We start from the raw sequence: 25,767 nt of genomic DNA on the forward strand, positions 1-25,767 counted from the left end.
CTATTACAATGTTGTGCACACAGGCAGAAAATGGTTGAAGTATGTGTTTTGGGGGATGCTCAACATCATAGGTACACTTCAACTATGACAGACAAAATGAGAAAAAAAAATCCAGAATAATAATAGATTAATGAATTACTTGCAAATTATGGTGGAAAAAAAGTATTTGGTTACCTACAAACAAGCAAGATTTCTGGCTCTCACAGACCTGTAACTTCTTCTTTAAGAGGCTCCTCTGTCCTCCACTCGTTACCTGTATTAATGGCACCTGTTTGAACTTGTTATCAGTATAAAAGACACCTGTCCACAACCTCAAACAGTCACACTCCAAACTCCACTATGGCCAAGACCAAAGAGCTGTCAAAGGACACCATAAACAAAATTGTAGACCTGCACCAGGCTTGGAAGACTGAATCTGCAATAGGTAAGCAGCTTGGTTTGAAGAAATCAACTGTGGGAACAATTATTAGGAAATGGAAGACATACAAGACCACTGATAATCTCCCTCGATCTGGGGCTCCACGCAAGATCTCACCCCGTGGGGTCAAAATGATCACAAGAACGGTGAGCAAAAATCCCAGAACCACACGAGGGGACCTAGTGAATGACCTGCAGAGAACAGGGACCAAAGTATCACAGCCTACCATCAGTAACACACCAAGCCGCCAGGGACTCAAATCCTGCAGTGACAGACGTGTCCCCCTGCTTAAGCCAGTACATGTCCGGGCCTGTCTGAAGTTTGCTAGAGAGCATTTGGATGATCCAGAAGAAGATTGGGATAATGTCATATGGTCAGATGAAACCAAAATATAACGTTTTGGTAAAAACTCAACTCGTCATGTTTGGAGGACAAAGAATGCTGAGTTGCATCCAAAGAACACCATACCTACTGTGAAGCATGGGAGTGGAAACATCATGCTTTTGGGGCTGTTTTTCTGCAAAGGGACCAGGACGACTGATCCGTGTAAAGGAAGGAAAGAATGAATGGGGCCATGTATCGTGAGATTTTGAGTGAAAACCTCCTTCCATCAGGAAGGGCATTGAAGATGAAACGTGGCTGGGTCTTTCAGCATGACAATGATCCCAAACACACCGCCCGGGCAACGAAGGAGTGGCTTCGTAAGAAGCATTTCAAGGTCCTGGAGTGTGGAGTTGCCTAGCCAGTCTCCAGATCTCAACCCCATAGAAAATCTTTGGAGGGAGTTGAAAGTCCGTGTTGCCCAGCAACAGCCCCAAAACATCACTGCTCTAGAGGAGATCTGCATGGAGGAATGGGCCAAAATACCAGCAACAGTGTGTGAAAACCTTGTGAAGACTTACAGAAAACGTTTGACCTCTGTCATTGCCAACAAAGGGTATATAACAAAGTATTGAGATACACTTTTGTTATTGACCAAATACTTATTTTCCACCATAATTTGGAAATAAATTCATTAAAAATCCTACAATGTGATTTTCTGGATATTTTTTTTCTCATTTTGTCTGTCATAGTTGAAGTGTACCTATGATGAAAATTACAGGCCTCTCATCTGTTTATGTGGGAGAACTTGCACAATTGGTGGCTGACTAAATACTTTTTTGCCCCACTGTATGTGTTTTATACGTTGCCTTTGGAAAGTGTTTAAACCCTTTGACTTTTTCCACATTTTGTTACATTACAGCCTTATTCTAAAATGGCCTTTAAAAAATCCTCAGCAATCTACACACAACACACAATACCCCATAATGACACATTTTTGGAAATCTGTGTATATATATATATATATATATATATATATATATATATATATATATATATATATATATATATATATATATATATATATATATATTAATATATAATATATATATATATTAATATATAATATATATATATAATATATATATATATAAAAACATTCATTATTTACATAAGTATTCAGACCCTTTCTGCAGCATTGAAGGTCCCCAAGAACACAGTGGCCTCCATTTCTTAAATTGAAGAAGTTTGGAACCAGCAAGACTCTTTTCTAGAGCTGGCCGCCCGGCCAAACTGAGCAATTGGGGGGAGAAGGGCCTTGGTCAGGGAGGTGATCAAGCAAAAGGTGATCCGGCAAATGGTCACTGACCGAGCTCCAGAGTTCCTCTGTGGAGATGGGAGAACCTTCCAGAAGAACAACCATCTCTGCAGCACTCCACCAATCAGGCCTTTATGGTAGAGTGACCAGACATAAGCCACTCCTCAATAAAAGGCACATAACAGCCCTCTTGGGGTTTGCCAAAAGGTACCTAAAGGACTCTCAGACCGTGAGAAACAAGATTCTCTGGTCTGATGAAAACCAGATTCAACTGTTTGGCCTGAATGGCAAGCATCATGTCTGGAGGAAACCTTGCACTATCGGTACGGGGAATCATGGTGGTGGCAGCATCATGCTCTGGGGATGTTTTTCAGTGGCAGGGACTGGGAGATGAGTCAGGGTTGTGGGAAAGATGAACGGAGCAAAGTACAGAGAGATCCTTGATGAAAACCTGCTCTGGAGTGCTCATGTCATCAGACTGGGGTGAAGGTTCACCTTCCAACATGACAACGACCCTAAGCACACAGCCAAGACAACGCAGGAGTGGTTTCGGGACAAGTCTCAATGTCCTTGAGTGGCCCATACTTGAACCAGAGCGAACATCTCTGTAGAGACCTGAAAATAGCTGTGCAGCGACACTCCCCATCCGACCTGACAGAGCTTGAGAGAATCTACAGAGAAGAATGGGAGATACTCCCAAAATACAGGTGTGCCAAGCTTGTAGCATCATACCTAAGAAGACTGGAGGCTGTAATCACTGCCAAAGGTGCTTCCACAAAGTACTGAGTAAAGGGTCTGAATACTTATGTAATGCACTGTACTTGCATACTCGTGTTTCTTTAACTCAATTCGTAGTTATGTGTTTTCATATAATCATATACATTTGCAAACATTTCTTAATCTGTTTTTGCTTTGTCATTGTGAGGTGAAAATGTGTTGTGTTAATCGTTTTGATAGTGTCTACACAATGGAAGAATAAAGGAGTGTTATTCCTGTTGACCTGAATGAGGTGTCATTATAGAAAATGTTGTGCTCTTTAAAACCTAAGTTAACTTGTAATTGTCATGTGTGAGAAAATTAGCTTTATCTTGAAAATTCTCAGTAATCTACAGCAGCGTTCTAGAATTCTATTGGGGTCTAAAGTGTTAACAACCCGTGCTAGTTGTTGCTTTCGATCGTCCCTCTTTCTAAATTTCAAAAGCAGATTTTCATATCTGTCATGAAAGTGCTCTCATTTGTTGTGTGCTTTGGAGAACAGTGTTTTCCTGCTAATTTCATTTTGGAACATTTGCGCTTATAGCCTACTGCCGTGTGCGCATTTCTGTGCTTATAATGTGAAGAAATAGCCTAATAGTTTAACATTTTAAGCTAAACGCCTCATTGCTTTTAAAAGTTTTTTTTGATGTTCAGTGGTTGTAATAATTTGGGATCTATCATCCCAAAAATATTTGTTTCTCGCGCAGAACGACAAGCTGACCAATCGAATAGGTCAACTTCTGTACTACGGGGGATAGTAAATTGACATAGGCTAGTGCTTTTTCTGTTCATTACTCATCTCGTTAGCTGACAAAGTAAATGTGGACAGTTCTAACATCTCCCCGTCTTCCCTAGTAGCCTACTTCGGCGCTGTGAGGCCTGTGAGAAGGACCCGATTGCATGACAGGCATTGTCTATTAAGAATAGAGAGATCTGAGAGGGCAATGTGAGTGAGCGGTGCTTCGGTGCAGGGCGATTGGCAGCCGGGAGAAGGGAATTATGATGACTATATTCAGCCCAAGGGCACAACGGCCACTTTGGCCATCAGGCATGGATTGCAGCCACACAAGGGGGCCATGGCTGTTGATGCATGATGACAAGACCGAGTTTTCTCAATGTTCATTGTCTCTCAAACCATCAAGGAAGGAGGACGTTGGCCTTTGGAATTTTTAAAATCAGTCTGCTCCCTTCTTGAAACAGTTGGTTAGAGTTTGTTAGAGTTAGAGTATATATTATGATGACATTTTGTCCCGTTTTTTCGGCTGTTCGGGCACACTCCATTTTTTTCCCCCGGGGCCAGCCGAAGTTTGGGAGTCGAAGGGGCGTGATTTTCTTGTTTTTCAAGCGAAGGTCTTTTAAGGGAGTATGTGAGCACACTCGTTCTGTTTGCCTATAAGCAAACTGTGTCTGCAAGTCTATCAAAAAGGGAAATGCATGCACTGCAATTAATCCCAATTCGTAAGAGCCTTCACGATCCCTGCAATAAATCTTAGGGGTTGTAATTCACGACTCCGTTATGTGAGAGTCTGAGAGGGTTGAGTCTATCCTATGTACTGTGGGGGAGACAAGCTGAGAAACTGGAAATGGTACTCCCTCTTACTGGTCAGGAACGAATAGGATTGTTTTTGGGTTCTCCAACTCATGCCCTGCTGTAACATCTGCTACATTAGTAACACCTGCGCAACATCGCTGTGCAGCTCTATAAACCTCACTGGCTCTGCCAAGAACCAGTGACTTAACAAAAAGTGCCCTAGTAGCTACTAAAACCTCTTGGCTTATAGGTTTGTTTATGCACAGATATTATAGAAATGATTGGAGGCCGTCAACGCTTTTTAAAAGTCTTTATTACAAAAATATTGTCGGTTTCAGATGCAAGGATTAAATGCAAAGTTCATAGTGCATAAATATATATTTTTTAACCTTTTTTATATTTTTGCATTGACTCAAATGAAAACTTTTTCCCCTCTTTTTCAACAGTGTGTAGGTCTCTCTCTTTCATTTTGCATTGATGTCATAGAAATAATCTTCCCGAAAACAGTAATAATTAGCTTGGATCTCATTAGAGAGAATTTTCTCTGCCTCTGAATAAACATTAGCTTGGAGCTCTCTCCTGCGTTAGCTCCCAGGAGCAGCCTGTCATATTACGCAAGCCGGAGGTGTAATGTTACACTCAAATGCATGTGTACACACATACACACACTCACAAAAAAACACAGACACACACACTTTGTGGGCGTTATGCAATGCTGGTCCAGCAGGAAATGAAGCCTTCTGGGCTCTTCAGAGAGCGGGCGTAATAAAAATCGGCATACAGACAGTTTGAGTGGGCAGCTGACATAATGTGAGTTTTTGTTACGTTTACATGTATTGGCCTACTTGAAATGATAATTCCAGTGAAGTGTATATATTATTCATTTTTAGGGAACTGAAAGAAAGACAGACCAGGAACTGTGGGTGACCAGTGATGCTGGGACTTGACCTTAGCTGTGTGTGGGTGTACTTTAGCTCTAGCTCACTCTGTGTTAGTGTTCAGTTGAAGTAATACAACACAACTGAGCCAATGTTGCATTTGTTTAAAGAGAAAAGAGAATACAGCCACACATTACTCTTAAAAGCCACACACTACTCCTGTCAGCCCGTCTGTTCCCCTCCCTGCTCTACCGCACCAAATGTCACTGATCTCTCCCCCCCCCCCCGAAACCCATTTCCTCCCACCTAAATCTGGCTAGTCTGTGGTCTAATCCACTATGAAAGCTTACAGCTGCTGATTCTCCCTTCTGTCGTACGGTTGGGGAAAATACATTTTTGTATTTGTTAGACCTCATCATGCCACCTACCTGTATCTTTTTCCATTCCTCAATCAGGGATTTTTCTGACATTGAAATCGTTAAGGCAGGCCGCTTAAGCGTTTTTCGGGATGCCTAAATCCAAACAGTAACTTTTTTTGGGGAAAAAACTATGAAGTATGTAGAAAAGATCATGGACGTATATACACTGCTCAAAAAAATAAAGGGAACACTAAAATAACACATCCTAGATCTGAATGAATTAAATATTCTTATTAAATACTTTTTTCTTTACATAGTTGAATGTGCTGACAACAAAATCACACAAATTATCAAAGGAAATCAAATTTATCAACCCATGGAGGTCTGGATATGGAGTCACACTCAAAATTAAAGTGGAAAACCACACTACAGGCTGATCCAACTTTGATGTAATGTCCTTAAAACAAGTCAAAATGAGGCTCAGTAGTGTGTGTGGCCTCCATGTGCCTGTATGACCTCCCTACAACGCCTGGGCATGCTCCTAATGAGGTGGCGGATGGTCTCCTGAGGGATCTCTTCCCAGACCTGGACTAAAGCATCCGCCAACTCCTGGACAGTCTGTGGTGCAACGTGGCGTTGGTGGATGGAGCGAGACATGATGTCCCAGATGCGCTCAATTGGATTCAGATCTGGGGAACGTGCGGGCCAGTCCATAGCATCAATGCCTTCCTCATGCAGGAACTGCTGACACACTCCAGCCACATGAGGTCTAGCATTGTCTTGCATTAGGAGGAACCCAGGGCCAACCGCACCAGCATATGGTCTCACAAGGGGTCTGAGGATCTCATCTCGGTACCTAATGGCAGTCAGGCTACCTCTGGCGAGCACATGGCGGGCTGTGCGGCCCCCCAAAGAAATGCCACCCCACACCATGACTGACCCACTGCCAAACCGGTCATGCTGGAGGATGTTGCAGGCAGCAGAACGTTCTCCATGGCGTCTCCAGACTCTGTCACGTGCTCAGTGTGAACATGCTTTCATCTGTGAAGAGCACAGGGCACCAGTGGCAAATTTGCCAATCTTGGTGTTCTCTGGCAAATGCCAAACGTCCTGCATGGTGTTGGGCTGTAAGCACAACCCCCACCTGTGGACATCGGGCCCTCATACCACCCTCATGGAGTCTGTTTCTGACCGTTTGAGCAGACACATGCACATTTGTTGGCCTGCTGGAGGTCATTTTGCAGGGCTCTGGCAGTGCTCCTCCTTGCACAAAGACGGAGGTAGCGGTCCTGCTGCTGGGTTGTAGCCCTCCTACGGCCTCCTCCACGTCTCCTGATGTACTGGCCTGTCTCCTGGTAGCGCCTCCATGCTCTGGACACTACGCTGACAGACACAGCAAACCTTCTTGCCACAGCTCACATTGATGTGCCAATCTGGATGAGCTGCACTACCTGAGCCACTTGTGTGGGTTGTAGACTCCGTCTCATGCTACCACTAGAGTGAAAGCACCGCCAGCATTCAAAAGTGACCAAAACATCAGCCAGGAAGCATAGGAACTGAGAAGTGGTCTGTGGTCCCCACCTGCAGAACCACTCCTTTATTGGGGGTGTCTTGCTAATTGCCTATAATTTCCACCTGTTGTCTATTCCATTTGCACAACAGCATGTGACATTTATTGTCAATCAGTGTTGCTTCCTAAGTGGACAGTTTGATTTCACAGAAGTGTGATTGACTTGGAGTTACATTGTGTTGTTTAAGTATTCCCTTTATTTTTTTGAGCAGTGTATTTTAAAATCATAACCTTTTTAAATCTCAATCACAAATAAAAGCTAGACAGTCGGAGTGAATTGAAAATTCCATAAACAATTCATTTAGCAGTATTGATTTTGTTTTTATGTTTGAGCAAAAGAACACGGCTTAAGCCATGGGAATGCATTGAATTGCAGGAAGTTAGCTTTAAAACTGTAATATTTTCTCTCAGCTCCATGAAGAAAGGTGTTTAATTGCAGAAAATTGGCTTAAAAATGCAACGATTTCTATACACCGCCAAGATGGGGGAGCCTCTAAAATGTTCTTTTAAATTCAGTCTCGCTGACCAGAGGATGAAAACAGAGTGGAGCGAGGAGGGGATTTAAAAAAATGTTAGCCTCTGCCATCTCTCTCGCTCCAATTTCTCTCTGGTACTGCTCAGCTGCAAGCAGTACCAGACAGGTGTATAAAATGGAGCACACAGCCATTGCAATCTCCAAAGACCAAACATTGGCAGTAGAATAGCCTCACTGAAGAGCTGTGACTTTCAACGTGGCACCGTCATAAAATTCAGTAAAAGAGATGTCCCTTTTTCAGCACCCTGTCTTACAAAAATAATTGGTAAAAATCCAAATAACTTCACATATCTTCATTGTAAAGGGTTTAAACACGGTTTCCCATGCTTGTTCAATTAACCATAAACAATTAATGAACATGCACTTGTGGAATGGTCCCTAAGACACTAACAGCTTACAGAAGGTAGGCAATTAAGGTCACAGTTATGAAAACGTAGTACACTAAAGATGCCTTTCTACTGACTCTGAAAAACACCAAAAGAAAGATGCCCAGGGTCCATGCTCATCTGCGTGAACGTGCCTTAGGCATGCTGCAAGGCGGCATGAGGACTGCAGATGTGTCCAGGGCAATAAATGCTATGTCCGTACTGTGAGACACCTAAGATGGCGCTACAGGGAGACAGGATGGACAGCTGATAGTCCTCACAGTGGCAGACCACGTGTAACAACACCTGCACAGGATCGGAACATACCTGCGGGACAGGTACAGGATGGCAACAACTACTGCCCGACCTACACCAGGACCGCACAATCCCTCCATCAGTGCTCAGACTGTCCGCAGTAGGCTGAGAGAGGCTGGACTGAGGGCTTGTAACCAACAACTACTACTATGGGCACAAACCCATCGCCGCTGGACCGGACAGGAATGGCAAAAAGTGTTCTTTAACGACTAGCATTTTTGTCTCACCAGGGGGTATGATTGGATTTGCGTTTATCGTCGAAGGAATGAGCGTTACACTGAGGCCTGTACTCTGGAGTGGGATCGATTTGGTTGTGGAGGGTCTGTCATGGTCTAGGGAGGTGTGTCACAGCATCATCAGACTGAGCTTGTTGTCATTGCAGGCGATCTCAAAGCTGTGTGTTACAGGGAAGACATCCTCTTCCCTAATATGGTACCCTTCCTGCAGGCTCATCCTGACATGACCCTCCAGCATGACAATGCCACCACGCACAGAACGAGCAGTATGGCTGATTTCCTGCAAGACAGGAATGTCAGTTTTCTGCCATGGCCACGTCTGGGACCTGTTGGATCGGAGGGTGAGGGCTAGGGCCAATTCCCCCAGAAATGTCCGGGAACTTGCAGGTGCCTTCGTGGAAGAGTGGGGTTACCTCACAGCAAGATCTGGGAAATCTGGTGCAGTGCATGATGAGGAGATGCACTGCAGTACTTAATGCAGCTGGTGGCCACACCAGATACTGTTACTTTTGATTTTGACCCCCCTCCTTTTGTTCAGGGACACATTCAATTTCTGTTAGTCACATGTCTGTGGAACTTGTTCAGTTTGTCTGTTGAATCTTATTATGTTCATACAAATATTTACACACGTTAAGTTTGCTGAAAATAAATGCAGTTGACAGTGAGATGATGTTACCTTTTTTGCTGAGTTTAGAATGCCACCTTTCCAACAAGTCAGTTCTTCAAATTTCTGCCCTGCTAGAGCTGCCCCGGTCAACGAAGTGCTTTTATTGTGAAGTGGAAACACCTATGACCAACAACGGCTCAGCCGGGAAGTGGTAAGACACCCAAGTTCAAACAACCACCGACGAGTGCTAATGCGCGTAACACGTAAAAATTGTCTGTCCTTGGTTGCAACACTCACTACCGAGTTCCAAACTACCTCTGGATTAACGTCAGCACAAGAACTGTTCGTCGGGATCTTCATGAAATGGGTTTCCATGGCCGAGCAGCCGCACACAACCATAAGATCACCATGCACAATTCCAAGTGTCGGCTGGAGTGGTGTAAAGCTTACCGCCATTGGACTCTGGAACAGTGGAAACGCTTTCTCTGTAGTGATGAATCATGTTTCACCATCTGGCAATCCTACGGACAAATCTGTGCCCGAATGCATAGTGCCAACTGTAACATTTTTTGAGGAGGAATAATGGTCTGGGGCTGTTTTTCATGGTTCGGACTGGGCTCCTTAGTTCCAATAAAGAGATCTTAATGCTACAGCATATAATGACATTCTAGATGATTTTGTGCTTCCAACTTTGTGGCAACAGTTTGGGGAAGGCCCTTTCCTGTTTCAGCATGACAATGCCCCTGTGCACAAAGTCGAGGTCCATACAGAAATGGTTTGTCGAGATCGTTGTGGAAGAACTTGACTGGCCTGCACAGAGCCCTTACCTCAACCCCATCGAACACCATTGGGATTAATTGGAACTTCGACTGCAAGCCAGTCCGAATCGCCAAACATCAGTGCCCAACCTCACTAATGCTCTTGTGGCTAAATGGAAGCAAATCCCTGCAGCAGTGCTCCAACATCTTATGGAAAACCTTCCCAGAAGAGTTGAGGCTGTTATAGCAGCAGAAGGGGGGCAACTCTATATTAATGACCATGATTTTGGAATGAGATGTTTGATGAGCAGGTGTCCACATACTTTTGGTCATGTGGTGTACCATTTGGATAGGATGCCTAAATTGACTAACAATGGAGAGATCATAAGCAACTGGGATTTCCTTTACTTTATGTGCACAGGTGAAGTCACTATTTCAACATTCTTCTTGATCCAGTGACTTCTTTAGCTTCTCGACTCTTACCCTCTGGTGACTTGTTGGCGACATAGAAACGTTATTACTCATCCTTGCCAGAGTTGATACTGACTACTTCATCTGTCTTCTGTTAATTTGGGATTTCCTTCAAGAACCAGAGATTTTGGTATTGAGATCTTGTTTGTTTCTGCCTCTTGGAACGCTGGTCAGTGTTATCCAGTTACAGGTGTGCGCAGTATACCAACTGAGCTGTGTTACTTGCTTTTGGGGGAGGGTTTTGTTTTGTGTATCTGTGTTGTTCCCATACATCGTCAGTCGTGAGTGCAGCATCAGCTTGTTTCCCAGAACCCTCTGCAGACGGATTGTCTGGAGATTAATTCAGGTAGGCGTCATGGAATCTATCATGGAGACGGCAGCGTGACCTCACTACTCAGTGGAAAGGAACACCTGTCCATCAAATGTGACAGGACGTAGTGTGAGCTAAATCCAGAAGGCAACCCTAGAGGATGACCTTGGCTCATCCACAGTGAAGTCCCCTGACTGACCAGGGTTAAATACAGCTCATCACTGACTGATGCTAATTCCCCTTATCTAGCCTACCTAGAAGCTTGTTCTCAGAAGCCTGTTCTTAGAAGCTTTCTTTCAGAATCATCATATCCGAGTGATATTGATCAAACTTTGTGGTGAAATACTCACGACCTAGCACTTTTGGCGTTTTGATACTTGTCTTCAAAAACCTAATTGATGGATATTACCCAGGGAAGCGTGAAGCGTGCTTAAATAAAAGCTCCCTTTGCTGCAGTAGTGCGTTTTAGTATGGTTTATAATGTAATGAGGTCACTACTGATCCTCATCGTAGCATAGAGGAGCATGCTGACTTATTGGTCATTGGCTTGGCGGGTATTAGTATTAGCCGTGGGGAATTAAATGTCTAATGACTGACTGCTCATTCTAAAACCAATACTCTGGTGTGTACCACTACATCCTACACCCCATTTTAGTGTGTTTGTGTGAGTGTGTAAATAAGGTAAGATAGGTCAGAATAGTATTATTTTTTAGGCTGGACCAGATCTGTGGGCCTGGTCAGATCTGCTGGAGTGATTTTAGGCTTATGGAAAAAGGCTTTAATTCCCTTTACATCATTTTTATTAGCCATCAACCTCAAGCTATCTATTAGCAAGCAGCCACTGCCAGGATTACATTTGATGGAAAGGGTCACGATACACCCCAAATTAGTGTTTTTTTCTGGTTATGGGTGTGGCAAGGGGCGCGTCTACATTTTAGAGGATTTTAGAGACAGTGTAGACTTTTTTACATTTTTAAGCCAATTTCCCTCAATCCTACCTTTTTTTCTCCTTGGACCTAAGATGCATTTGTGCAGTTTTAAAGCTAATGTCCTTCAATTATACATATTCTGCCATGGAGCTGAGAGAGAATGTTGCAGTTTTAAAGATAGTTTCCTGCAATTCTATGCATTTTGCTATGGCTAATGCTGTGTTCTTTTGCTCAAACATAATCAATATAGCTAAATAGATTTTGGGGGGAATTTTCAATTCTCTTTGGTTATAAAAATATATATATAGTTCCATTATCGTTTTTACATACTTTATATCTGATTTGAGCCATTTACGTTTACACTGAAAGAGTCATTCCATTCCCGAAAATGTATTGCAAAAAATATAAGTATACATATTTTTAGACTGTTTGGACTTAGGCGACCCAAAAACAAATGCTTAGGCTGCCAGCCCAAGGATTACAATGGCAGAAAAATCCATGGAATAGAACATTAGCAGAGAGACGGTGAGAGGGAAAGACACCGAGACGATACTGCAAACAGCAGAAAACAACTCAAGTAAAGCACAGAAAAAAAGAGGGAAGATAATTTGTCAGGTGGCTGCTGGTGGGGGCTATGGCACGGCCCTCTTTTGCCCTCCTGGTGTGGAGATTTCCATGATAACAGGCACTGTACGTAACAACCAGGAGAAGAGCTTGAGCACTGGTAAGGGATGAACATGGAACCTGTACGGCAAGTGGGAGGCATGGAGCTGCAAGCGGGAGCCATGGCACAGGCACACAAACACAGGGTGAGTGAGATTGGCCAGAGAGGGTGAGAGGATGGTTGAGAACCGCTCCATAGAAACCCTCTATGACTGCTCTGCAGCCTGACCTTGCTAAGGAAGATTATTTGAATTTAGTGTCATTTTTGGAGCCTTTTTTTGTTCTTCTTAGTTTATTGTTGGGAGAGATTGGGAGCTTTCAACACCCTTAAGGTGATATAAGTCTTATTGTAGAAAAGTTACAATGCAGCCAGCCATTTTAATGAGGACTTTCTCAATTATGGTGGTTAATGTAGAGAGCGACAATCTCTCCTAAGCATATGCTGTCAAATGTTCTTGTTTGTTTGCAGTTGATAGAGGTCAGCTTTCTGAAAGAGGATTATGGGTGTGTACTGAATTGTTCTGTTGTGCTGTCCCAGTTCTTTACACAAATGCAGTGGATAATTGACTGAATGCAATAGAACGTAGTAAGGCAGAGTCCCTCGTGCCTGTAGTCTGGATTGGAAACGCTAATTTTTATTCATAGCATAAAGGGAAATAGAATAGGCCAACTGAAGAATCTAGAGAAACAGTGAAAAAATGTGTGTTAGAGTCTTGCCATGGACTCAAGTTGAGCCTCAGTTAAAGGAAATATAGGGAATGGAGGGAGCATATCCTGTGTATGCCAAGTAGTAGAAGAGACACATACTTACCTCTGCATCCCACACAATAAAATGCTCTTACACATACTGTATACCTTTACAACAACACATGAACCAAGAAAACAATCTTAATCTCTTTGTACTACTCGTGCTTTGGCAGAGTGCCTCTGGACTTTGAGCCCTTGTTCTTTTTAACACGGAGTCTGTTCTGTCTTTGTTGTGGCTGAATTTTAAGAAAAGGATTGGGCTTGTGCACTTTGCGAGAATGAAAATAATTGCATTCCAAAGACAGTTTGTGGAGAAACCTCCCAATCCATCCCTCCCTGCCTCGACTTAGGGAGGAGGATAGAGTTACAGCTGCTGATGTGCAAGGTATTCATCTCTGCATGCTTTAAATCCACCAAACCTGAGATTTGAGATCACTGGCTCTTTCTAAAAAATAATAATATATATTTTTTAAAGGCTGTTTGTTTGGGAACCAGTGTCCTGCAGGCATACAATGTGATACAAGCACAAAATGCGCTGACAGTGGTAGATACAATCCAAACATAAACATGTCCATTGTTGATTCTCTGTATCCTGTCACTACCCAACCAGGTCCGCACCTGCATGTGGAGGTACGCACATTCAACCAGGACTGTGTGACCCCGACTCAACCTCCAGGGATAGGTTGCTACCCTGGGAATCTCTGGGACTCTGCCAACTTGGCACTTGTCATGCCTCGACTAGACAGCAAAAACAAAACCTAAGATATTAATACTCGCTATTATACTGTTTGTTTCAGACACACTGAGTAATCTGTGGGCTGCAATCATGAGGATGATCTGAATCTGTGTAGGCATATGTGTGTGTGCGTCTGGGACTCTGTGCATGCCTTGTGGTTCAGTCTCTGGAGTCTACAATGATCTGAGAAAAGGGACCTATGAAATAGGATGCATTTTAAATTAGTTTCCACCATTGTCAACTCAGTGTTAACCTTGAATAGAGATTTATTGATTGGATTCACATGATTGCGTTTTGTCATTTTGCTATTGGTGCTTTATCCTTTATACAGACTCAATTGTTTGGGCAATGTTCTGGTGCAAAATGTGAAGTTGGTTAATTTATGGTCCCACTGCCCTCAATCTGTGTAAAGACCCACTGGCATGCTAACACCATATCCGGTGTTCCCCTCTGGCCTCCAGCCCGTTTAATATGCTTATGTTCTCACTGGATTCATCGAATACTGGGGCGATTATCCCACCCACATTCACCTCTGGCTCTGTTTAGACCTCCCCAGTAACCACACGCAGGACATAGAGTGGGTTAGCAAAGCATGCATTGGCTATGCAAGGGGTTATAGTTGCGTAATACCGTCATAGACCTTATCTGCTTACTACAGACTGCTAATGAGAGATACAAATATTCCACTCAAAACGTTGGTAGTTACCAAAGAACGAAGAAGCTGTAGGACCTTCTTGCTAAGAGAAGAAACCCTGTTCATAATATCATTGTATAGGATTGTATAATGCTTTTAAAGCACCTTGGTTTGAAAGCGGTGTTTTATCTCAAGCCTGTCTTAGCATTGTTGTGTTGCGTGACTTCAAGACACTACCTGTATTTGTATGAAACCTCTGAAACACGTCAGAAGGTGAATCTGTAAGAATGTGGGCAGTGGACGTGAGCAGGAAGTAGTTTTGACACATTTCCCTTTAGGGAGCTAGTTCTGAGAGCTGTAAATAGGCCTGGACTTCAGATGTGGTTCTCTGTACATTGGAGAGATGATTTGTTGTTTTTAAACTGGGCTCCATTGCAGCACAAAAACATTGTGACATCGCAAATTAAGACCATGGACATTTGTACAGTAGTCCACATTTCGTGGACAATATCATGTTCCTCGATAACCATAATACTGTCCTACTGGACAGACCATGGAAATTGCACTTGGAATAGCCTTGCTAGTTCAGTGGAACTCTGGTCGACTGATTAATCGGAATGGCCGATTTTAATTTATTTATTCATTTTGAGCGCCAATTATTTTATATATATTTTTTAATAAATTTTTTTTATAAAATAAAAATGGTTATACCTTTTATTTAACTAGGCAAGTCAGTTAAGAACACATTCTTATTTTCAATGACGGCCTAGGAACGGTGGGTTAACTGCCATGTTCAGGGGCAGAACGACAGATTTTCACATTTTTCAGCTCGGGGGATCTAATCTTGCAACTTTACAGTTAACTAGTCCAACGCAAATAACGACCTGCCTCTCTCTCGTTGCACTCCACAAGGAGACTGCCTGTTACGCGAATGCAGTAAGCCAAGGTAAGTTGCTAGCTAGCATTAAACTTATCTTATAAAAAAACAATCAATCATAATCACTAGTTAACTACACATGGTTGATGATATTACTAGATATTATCTAGCGTGTCCTGCGTTGCATATAATCTGCCTGAGCATACAAGCATACTTTGATACTTGTATCTGACTGAGCGGTGGTAGGCAGAAGCAGGCACGTAAACATTCATTCAAACAGCACTTTTGTGCGTTTTGACAGCGCCTCTTCGTTGTGCGTCAAGCTTTGCGCTGTTTATGACTTCAAGCTTATCAACTCCCGAGATGAGGCTCGTGTAACCGAAGTGAAATGGCTAGCTGGTTAGTGCGCGCTAATTGCCGTTAGTTTGCTGGTTCATGCCTAGGGAGGAGCGAGGAGAGGGACGGAAGCTATACTGTTACACTGGCAATACTAAAGTGCCTATAAGAACATCCAATAGTCAAATCAAATGTATTTGTCTCATACACATGGTTAGCAGATGTGAGTGTAGAGAAATGCTTGTGTTTCTAGTTCCGACAATGCAGTAATAACCAACGAGTAATCTAACCTAACTATTCCAAAACGACTATCTTATACACACACACAAGTGTAAAGGGATGAAGAATATGTACATAAAGATATATGAATGAGTGATGGTACAGAACGGCATAGGCAAGATGCAGTAGATGGTATCGTGTACAGTATATACATATGAGATGAGTAATGTAGGGTATGTAAACAAAGTGGCATAGTTTAAAGTGGCATACATGTATTACATAAAGATGCAGTAGATGAAATAGGGTACAGTATATACATATGAGATGAGTAATGTAGGGTATGTAAACATTATATTAAGTAATATTGTTTAAAGTGGCTAGTGATATATTTTACATACATTTCCATCAATTCCCATTATTAAAGTGGCTGGAGTTGAGTCAGTGTGTTGGCAGCAGCCACTCAATGTTAGTGGTGGCTGTTTAACAGTCTGATGGCCTTGAGATAGAAGCTGTTTTTCAGTCTCTCGGTCCCAGCTTTGATGCACCTGTACTGACCTCGCCTTCTGGATGATAGCGGGGTGAACAGGCAGTGGCTCGGGTGGTTGTTGTCCTTGATGATCTTTATGGCCTTCCTGTAACATCGGGTGGTGTGGGTGCCCTGGAGGGCAGGTAGTTTGCCCCCGGTGATGTGTTGTGCAGACCTCACTACTCTCTGGAGAGCCTTACGGTTGTGGGCGGAGCAGTTGCCGTACCAGGTGGTGATACCTCCCGCCAGGATGCTCTCGATTGTGCATCTGTAGAAGTTTGTGAGTGCTTTTGGTGACAATACGAATTTATTCAGGCTCCTGAGGTTGAAGAGGCGCTGCTGCGCCTTCTTCACGACGCTGTCTGTGTGGGTGGACCAATTCAGTTTGTCCGTGATGTGTACGCCGAGGAACTTAAAACTTACTACCCTCTCCATTACTGTCCTGTCGATGTGGATAGGGGGGTGCTCCCTCTGCTGTTTCTTGAAGTCCACAATCATCTCCTTTGTTTTGTTGACATTGAGTGTGAGGTTATTTTCCTGACACCACACTCCGAGGGCCCTCACCTCCTCCCTGTAGGCCGTCTAGTCGTTGTTGGTAATCAAGCCTACCACTGTAGTGTCGTCCGCAAACTTGATGATTGAGTTGGAGGCGTGCGTGGCCACGCAGTCGTGGGTGAACAGGGAGTACAGGAGAGGGCTCAGAACGCACCCTAGTGGGGCCCCAGTGTTGAGGTTCAGCGGGGTTTAGATGTTGTTACCTACCCTCACCACCTGGTGGCGGCCCGTCAGGAAGTCCAGTACCCAGTTGCACAGGGTGGGGTCGAGACCCGGGGTCTCGAGCTTGATGACGAGTTTGGAGGGTACTATGGTGTTAAATGCTGAGCTGTCGTCGATGAACAGCATTCTCACAGGTATTCCTCTTGTCCAGATGGTTTAGGGCAGTGTGGTTGAGATCGCATCGTCTGTGGACCTATTTGGGCGGTAAGCAAATTGGAGCGGGTCTAGGGTGTCAGGTAGGGTGGAGGTGATATGGTCCTTGACTAGTCTCTCAAAGCACTTCATGATGACGGAAGTGAGTGCTACGGGGCGGTAGTCGTTTAGCTCAGTTACCTTAGCTTTCTTGGGAACAGGGACAATGGTGGCCCTCTTGAAGCATGTGGGAACAGCAGACTCGGATAAGGATTGATTGAATATGTCCGTAAACACACGAGCCAGCTGGTCTGCGCATGCTCTGAGGACGCAGCTGGGGATGCCGTCTGGGCCTGCAGCCTTGCGAGGGTTAACACGTTTAAATATTTTCCTCACGTCGGCTGCAGTGAAGGAAAGTCCGCAGGTTTTGGTTGCGGGCCCTGTCAGCGGCACTGTATTGTCCTCAAAGCGGGCAAAAGTTATTTAGTCTGCCTGGGATCAAGACATCCTGGTCTGTGACGGGGCTGGTTTTCCTTTTGTAATCCGTGATTGACTGTAGACCCTGCCACATACCTCTTGTGTCTGAGCCGTTGAATTGTGACTCTACTTTGTCTCTATACTGACGCTTAGCTTGTTTGATTGCCTTGCGGAGGGAATAGCTACACTGTTTGTATTCGGTCATGTTTCCGGTCACCTTTCCCTGGTTAAAAGCAGTGGTTCGCGCTTTCAGTTTCACGCGAATGCTGCCATCAAACCACGGTTTCTGGTTTGGTAATGTTTTAATCGTTGCTATGGGAACGACATCATCAATGCACTTTCTAATGAACTCGCTCACCGAATCAGCGTATTAGTCAATGTTGTTGTTTGACGCAATGCGGAACAAAGCTTCGTTCACGTGGACTGGGATATCTTGAAGCGTGGAATCAGATTGGTCGGACCAGCTTTGAACAGACCTGAGCGCGGGAGCTTCTTGTTTTAGTTTGTCTGTAGGCAGGGAGCAACAAAATGGAGTGGTGGTCAGCTTTTCCGAAAGGAGGGCGGAGGAGGGCATTATATGCGTCGCGGAAGTTAGAATAGCAATGATCCAGGGTTTTACCAGCCCTGGTTGCACAATCGATATGCTGATACAATTTAGGGAGTCTTGTTTTCAGATTAGCCTTGTTAAAATCCCCAGCTACAATGAATGCAGCCTCAGGATATGTGGTTTCCAGTTTGCAAAGAGTCAAATAAGTAAAATAAAGTTTGTTCAGGGCCATCGATGTGTCTGCTTGGGGGGGAATATATACGGCTGTGATTATAATCGAAGAGAATTGCCTTGGTAGATAATGCGGACGACATTTGATTGTGAGGAATTCTAAGTCAGGTGAACAGAAGGACTTAGTCAAAGGTTAATGAAATACAAATGGTATAGAGGGAAATAGTCCTATAATAACTACAACCTAAAACGTCTTACCTGGGAATATTGAAGACTCATGTTAAAAGGAACCACCAGCTTTCATATGTTCTCATGTTCTGAGCAAGGAACTGAAACGTTAGCTTTTTTGCACTTTTACTTTATTCTCCAACACTTTGTTTTTGCATTATTTAGACCAAATTGAACATGTTTCATTATTTACTTGAGGCGAAATTGATTTTATTGATGTATTATATTAAGTTAAAATAAGTGTTCATTCAGTATTGTTGTAATTGTCATTCTTACAAATACGTTTTTTTTTAAATTCGGCCGATCAATCGGTATCGACTTTTTTGGTCCTCCAATAATCGGTATCGGCGTTGAAAAATCATAATCGGTCAACCTCTAATCCACACCACAGCTCAGTATTTCAAGCCTCAGCAAAAGTGAGTCATCACTTCACTAAAGATGGCTTTTGACCTCGAGTGACGACACTTCTCAATGAACTGACACATCTCAGTGAACTGACGTCTGTTGGCTAACACACCTAAAACGTATATATTTTGGATTCTGCATTAAAAATAAAGCTCAACATTTCAGGATAGTATTATCCTGATGTGTGTAAATGTATTTAGGCTATACTACACACTCTCTAGGCCACAAACGCATACCTGATTCAACTCCAAAACCACAACATAGTGGTTTTTCTGAGAAGGCATTCAAAATTCAAGTGCTCTCTTAGAAGTGAACAGAGTCCTTATGATATCACAAAGCTTAATGTGAATATATCCCCTTGCATACATATCCATTCACAATTTAGGAATTTAGACTACTTTTACATGAAAAGTAATATACCAAAACCAATTCTCTCATCAAGTTGCAATACAATGTTTTGTCTTATGCCTCAGTATGTTTGTTTCATCACAGCTCTGATCACACATACTGTAGCTTTGAATTAGTTACAAACCACTATTATAGGTATCGGGTGATTTCTTGCGACCAGATCTTTAAATTTTTTGATCCAGGTTTCAAGTGAATTGAAGTTAGGGGATGTCTAAATTAGGGCTGTCCCCAACTAAAAACAATCTTTGTCGACCAAGAGTCGTCTGTTCTTTCGACCAATTTTAAAAGTGTATTTTTCCAGAAATAGACACACCCTATGTGTTTTAATCAAATCAGCTATATGCACCGAGCTTGTCTGATGCTACAAGCACACTGTTTAATGGAATAATTAAGACACAAAAATTACTAGAGGGAGTCAGACCGCAGTTGATATGATTGTGCCGGGCCTGGCTCAGACTTGCTGCGCTGTGTTAAAAAAAATGACAGTGAATGACTGACTAGCACCTGTTGTCTCCCTCTCGTCCCTGCTGCAGCGACCACCACAGAACATTGACAGTATCTATCGCTCTGTCCATGTTGCTGAAGCTGCAACATAATTACAGCCATTTCTGACAAAGGTTCTGTTACCGAAATCCCTCATTTGTTTTGGAAATACATTCCCTATTCCCTCAACCCTTGTTCTCTTTACGTGACACGTATGCATTGCATGCACATAATCAATAGGGCCTGACCTATAGCATATAATAATCACATCAATTAATTGGTTATATCAAACTTCGAACACCGTAAAAGCCAAATGGATGCAGAGGACATGACAAATAAACTTGAAATTAGGGAATGTTTACTAGTTGCACAGGAGGTAAAGAGGTAGTCAGATGTGTGGAAAAAATGAGACTAGACAAATAAATTAAGGAGCAAGCGCTGCGTGCATATTTTGTGTGCCAAACAGGTGCTGTTAGATTCCAATATCATTTTCTGACCATTTGGAACAATGTAAACAACACAAAATAAATTATAAACGTATCAGAGTTTTTTTTTAAAGCCTTTATTACAGCAAAGACGAAAAAGTCACTTCATTTGTGTATACAATTTCCGAAATGGAACGGTTAATTTATTGTTTAGGCTAATTATTCAAGGCTTGCTTTATTTTATTATAAAACTGAAATGCTTGATTGCACTTCAAATCATGATTAAATTTTTTTTTTTACCTATATTTAAGCAGGTAGGCCAGTTGAGAACAAGTTCTCATTTACAACTGCGACCTGGCCAAGATAAAGCAAAGCAGTGCGACACAAACAACCACACAGAGTTACACATGGAATAAACAAACGTACAGTCTATAGCACAATAGAAAAGTATATTTACAGTGTGTGCAAATGAGGTAAGATTAGGGAGGTAAGGCAATAAATAGGCCATAGTGGCGAAATAATTACCATTTCGCAAATAAACACTGGAGTGATAGATGTACAGAAGATGAATGTGCTAGTAGAGATACTGGGGTGCAAAGGATCAAAAATAAATAACAATATGGGGATGAGGTAGTTGGGTTGGTTATTTACTTGAGGTTGACCGATTATGATTTTTCAACGCCAATACCGATTTATTGGAGGACCAAAAAAAGCCGATACCTAATTAATCGGCCGATTTAAAAATGTAAAAAAAAAGAAAAAATGTCATTATTACATAAATATATAAAATAAATACAATTAGAACAATACTGAATGAACACTTATTTTAACTTAATATAATGCATCAATAAAATCAATTTAGCCACAAATAAATAATGACATGTTCAATTTGGTTTAAATAATGCATAAACAAAGTGTTGGAGAAGAAAGTAAAAGTGCAATGTGTGCCATGTAAGAAAGCTAACGTTTCAGTTCCTTGCTCAAAACACATGAAAGCTGGTGGTTCCTTTTATAAACATGAGTCTTCAATATTCCAAGGTAAGAAGTTTTAGGTTGTAGTTATTATAGGAATATTTCTCTCTATACCATTTGTATTTCATATACATATATATTGACTATTGGATGTTCAAATAGGTACTTTAGTATTGCCAGCCTAATCTCGGGAGTTGATAGGCTTGAAATCATAAACAGTGCAATGCTTGAAGCACAGCGAAGAGCTGCTGGCAAAAGCACAAAAGTGCTGTTTGAATGAATGCTTACGAGCCTGCTGCTGCCTACCATCGCTCAGTCCGACTGCTCTATCAAATATCAAACCATAGACTTAATTATAACATAATAACACAAAGAAATGCGAGCCTTAGGTCATTAATATGGTCAAATCCGGAAACTATTTTTTCGAAAACAAAACATTTATTATTTCAGTGAAATATGGAACTGTTCCTTATTTTATCTAACGGGTGGCATCCATAAGTCTAAATATTCCTGTCACATTGCACAACCTTCAATGTTATGTCATAATTACGTAAAATTCTGGCAAATTAGTTCGCAACGAGCCAGGCGGCCCAAACTGTTGCATATACCCTGACTCTGCGTGCAATGAACGCAAGAAGTGACACAATTTCCCTAGTTTAATATTGCCTGCTAACCTGGATTTCTTTTAACTAAATATGCAGGTTTAAAAATATATACTTCTGTGTATTGATTTTAAGAAAGGCATTGATGTTTATGGTTCGGTACATTCGTGCAACGATTGGGCTTTTTTTCTCAAATGCGCTTTTGTTAAAACATCCCTCGTTTGGCAAAGTTGGCTGTCTTTGTTAGGAAGAAATAGTCTTCACAGTTCGCAACGAGCCAGGCGGCCCAAACTGATGCATATACCCTGACTCTGTTGCACAGAACGCAAGAGAAGTGACATAATGTTAGCAGCCAATATTAACTAAATATGCAGGTTTAAAATACTTGTGTATTGATTTTAAAGAAAGGCATTGATGTTTATGGTTAGGTACACATTGGTGCAACAACAGTGCTTTTTTTCGCGAATGCGCTTGTTAAATGATCACCTGTTTGTCGAAGTAGGCTGTGATTCAATGATAAATTAACAGGCACCGTATTGATTATATGCAACGCAGGACACGCTAGATAAACTAGTAATATCATCAACAATGTGTAGTTAACTAGTGATTATGTTTGATTGTTTTTTATAAGATACGTTTAATGCTAGCTTGCACCTTAACTTGGCTCCTTGCTGCACTCACAAAACACGTAGTCGGCCTGTCACGCAGTCTCCTTGTGGAGTGCAATGTAATCGGCCATGATCGGTGTTCAAAAATGGCAATTAATTGTTATTATTATGAAAACTTTACAGATAGGCTATGCACAGCTGCAATGATCTGTAAGCTGCTCTGACAGTGGATGCTTAAAGTTAGTGAGGGAGATATGAGTCTCCAGCTTCAGCTAATGACTCATATGCTGTGTGATGACATGAACAAATTACAGTAGCCTATATAAGTATTGAAATACAGGCCTAAGTAAGTTGTGGTATTAAGACTAAACAGGATGTGCTCTTAGGCCTACAGCTCAGTAGTGGTTATACAAGGCTGCTATACTAAGCCTACAAATTATAATGACATCAATTATTATTATAATGAGGATCATAATAATAATAACAATGATATCAAGAAAATGTATTATAAATATAATTTTTCTGGGAATTTGGAACAGTGTAAATAATACCAAAGCCTTTATTACAGCAAAGCAAAGATTTAAAAACAGCCGAATTTGTGAAATTGTTTATCCAACATGTTGTGGTTGCGTGAGGCTTGGTGCTCACGGAATCAAAGGCAATTAAACAAACACTCAAACAGGCAATATAAACAGAATCTGTCTTATCTCTGTAGATATACACTACCTGTCAAAGGTTTTAGAACACCTACTCGTTCAAGGGTTATCTTAATTTTGACTATTTTCTACATTGTAGAGTAATAGGGAAGACATCAAAACTATGGAATCATGTAGTAACCAAAAAAGTGTTAAACAAATTTTTATATTTTAGATTCTTCAAATAACCACCCGTTGCCTTTATGACAGCTTTGCACTCTCTTGGCATTCTCTCAACCAGCCTCACGTGGAATGCTTTTCCAATAGTCTTGAAGGAATTCCCACATATGCTTTTTTAAATTTAACCTTTATTTAACCAGGTAGGCAAGTTGAGAACAAGTTCTCATTTACAATTGCGACCTGGTCAAGATAAAGCAAAGCAGTTCAACACATACAACAGAGTAAAACAAACATACAGTCAATAATACAGTAGAAAAATAAGTCTATATACGATGTGAGCAAATGAGGTGAGATAAGGGATGTAAAGGCAAAAAAAACACTGCATCCAATTTATTGAGTAGGGTATTGGAGACTATTTTGTAAATGACATCGCCGAAGTCGAGGATCGGTAGGATGGTCAGTTTTACGAGGGTATGTTTGGCAGCATGAGTGAAGGATGCTTTGTTGCGAAATAGGAAGCCAATTCTAGATTTAACTTTGGATTGGAGATGTTTAATTTGAGTCTGGATGGAGAGTTTACAGTCTAACCAGACACCTAGGTATTTGTAGTTGTCCACGTATTCTAAGTCAGAACCGTCCAGAGTAGTGATGCTGGACGGGTGGGCGGGCAGGTGCAGGCTGCGAGCGGTTGAAGAGCATGCATTTAGTTTTACTTGTATTTAAGAGCAGTTGGAGGCCACGGAAGGAGAGTTGTATGGCGTTGAAGCTTGCCTGGAGGGTTGTTAACAGTGTCCAAAGAAGGGCCAGAAGTATACAGAATGGTGTCGTCTGCGTAGAGGTGGATCAGACACACCAGCAGCAAGGGCGACATCATTGATGTATACAGAGAAGAGTGTCGGCCCAAGATTTGAACCCTGTGGCACCCCCATAGACTGCCAGAGACCCGGACAACAGGCCCTCCGATTTGACACACTGAACTCAATCTGAGAAGTAGTTGGTGAACCAGGCGAGGCAATCATTTGAGAAACCAAGGCTGTCGACTCTGCCGATGAGGATGTGGTGATTGACAGTCGAAAGCCTTGGCCAGGTCAATGAATACGGCTGCACAGTATTGTTTGATATCGATGGCGGTTAAGATATCGTTTAAGACCTTGAGCGTGGCTGAGGTGCACCCATGACCAGCTCTGAAACGGAGAAGGTGCGGTGGGATTCGAAATGGTCGGTAATCTGTTTGTTGACTTGGCTTTCGAAGACCTTAGAAAGACAGGGTAGGATAGATATAGGTTTGTAGCAGTTTGGGTCATGAGTGTCCCCTGCTTTGAAGAGGGGGATGACCGCAGCTGCTTTCCATTCTTTGGTAATCTCAGACGACACGAAAGAGGTTGAACAGGCAAGTAATAGGGGTTGCAACAATTTCGGCAGATAGTTTTAGAAGGAAAGGTTCCAGATTGTCTAGCCCGGCTGATTTGTAGGGGTCCAGATTTTGCATCTCTTTCAGACCATCAGCTGACTGGATTTGGGAGAAGGAGAAATGTGGAAGGCTTGGGCGAGTTGCTGTGGGGGGTGCAGTGCTGTTGACTGGGGTAGGGGTAGCCAGGTGGAAAGCATGGCCAGTCATAGAAAAATGCTTATTGAAATTCTCAATTATAGTGGATTTATCGGTGGTGACAGAGTTTCCTGTCCTCAGTGCAGTGGGCAACTGGGAGGAGGTGTTCTTATTCTCCATGGACTTTACAGTGTCCCAGAACTTTTTTGTGTTTGTATTGCAGGAAGCAAATTTCTGCTTGAAATAGCTAGCCTTGGCTTTTCTAACTGCCTGTGTATATTGGTTTTTAACTTCCCTGAAAAGTTGCATATCACGGGGGCTGTTCGATGCTAAAGCAGAACGCAATAGGATGTTTTTGTGTTGGTTAAGGGCAGTCAGAGGGTGGTCTATGGCAGGCGGCAACGGTGAGATACTTGTTTTTAGAGAGTTGTATTTTTAAAAGTAGAAGTTCAAATTGTTTTGGTACAGACCTGGATAGTAGGACAGAACTCTGCAGGTCATCTCTGCAGTAGATTGCAACACCGCCCCCTTTGGCCGTTCTATCTTGTCTGAAAATGTTGTCGTTTGGGATGGAGATTTCAGAGTGTTTGGTCTTCCTAAGCCAGAATTCAGACACAGCTAGGACATCCGGGTTGGCAGTGTGCTACAGCAGTGAATAAAACAAACTTAGGGAGGAGGCTTCTAATGTTAACATGCATGAAACCAAGGCTATTACGGTTACAGAAGTCATCAAAAGAGAGCGTGGGGAATAGGAGT

The 25,767-nt window shown here is 42.4% G+C and overlaps 1 protein-coding gene across 2 annotated transcripts in view; it reads left to right on the forward strand.

Moving 5' to 3' along the window:
* The window catches only part of LOC110528086 (S-adenosylhomocysteine hydrolase-like protein 1), a 62,264-nt gene that overhangs the window by 4,290 nt on the left and 32,207 nt on the right, over window positions 1-25,767 (forward strand). Inside the window, exon 1 of one of the 2 annotated variants that reach the window (XM_036983639.1) lies at window positions 12,225-12,486. The exons of the other annotated variant lie outside the window; for it this stretch is intronic. Within the exon in view, the coding sequence (XP_036839534.1) occupies window positions 12,409-12,486 (78 nt within the window). The 5' untranslated portion in view covers window positions 12,225-12,408. Of the gene's footprint in view, window positions 1-12,224; window positions 12,487-25,767 lie in introns of those variants that run through there. 2 annotated transcript variants of the gene reach the window in all.

This window comes from Oncorhynchus mykiss, chromosome 7 (assembly GCF_013265735.2).
Source record: "Oncorhynchus mykiss isolate Arlee chromosome 7, USDA_OmykA_1.1, whole genome shotgun sequence".
Lineage (NCBI taxonomy): Eukaryota > Metazoa > Chordata > Actinopteri > Salmoniformes > Salmonidae > Oncorhynchus > Oncorhynchus mykiss.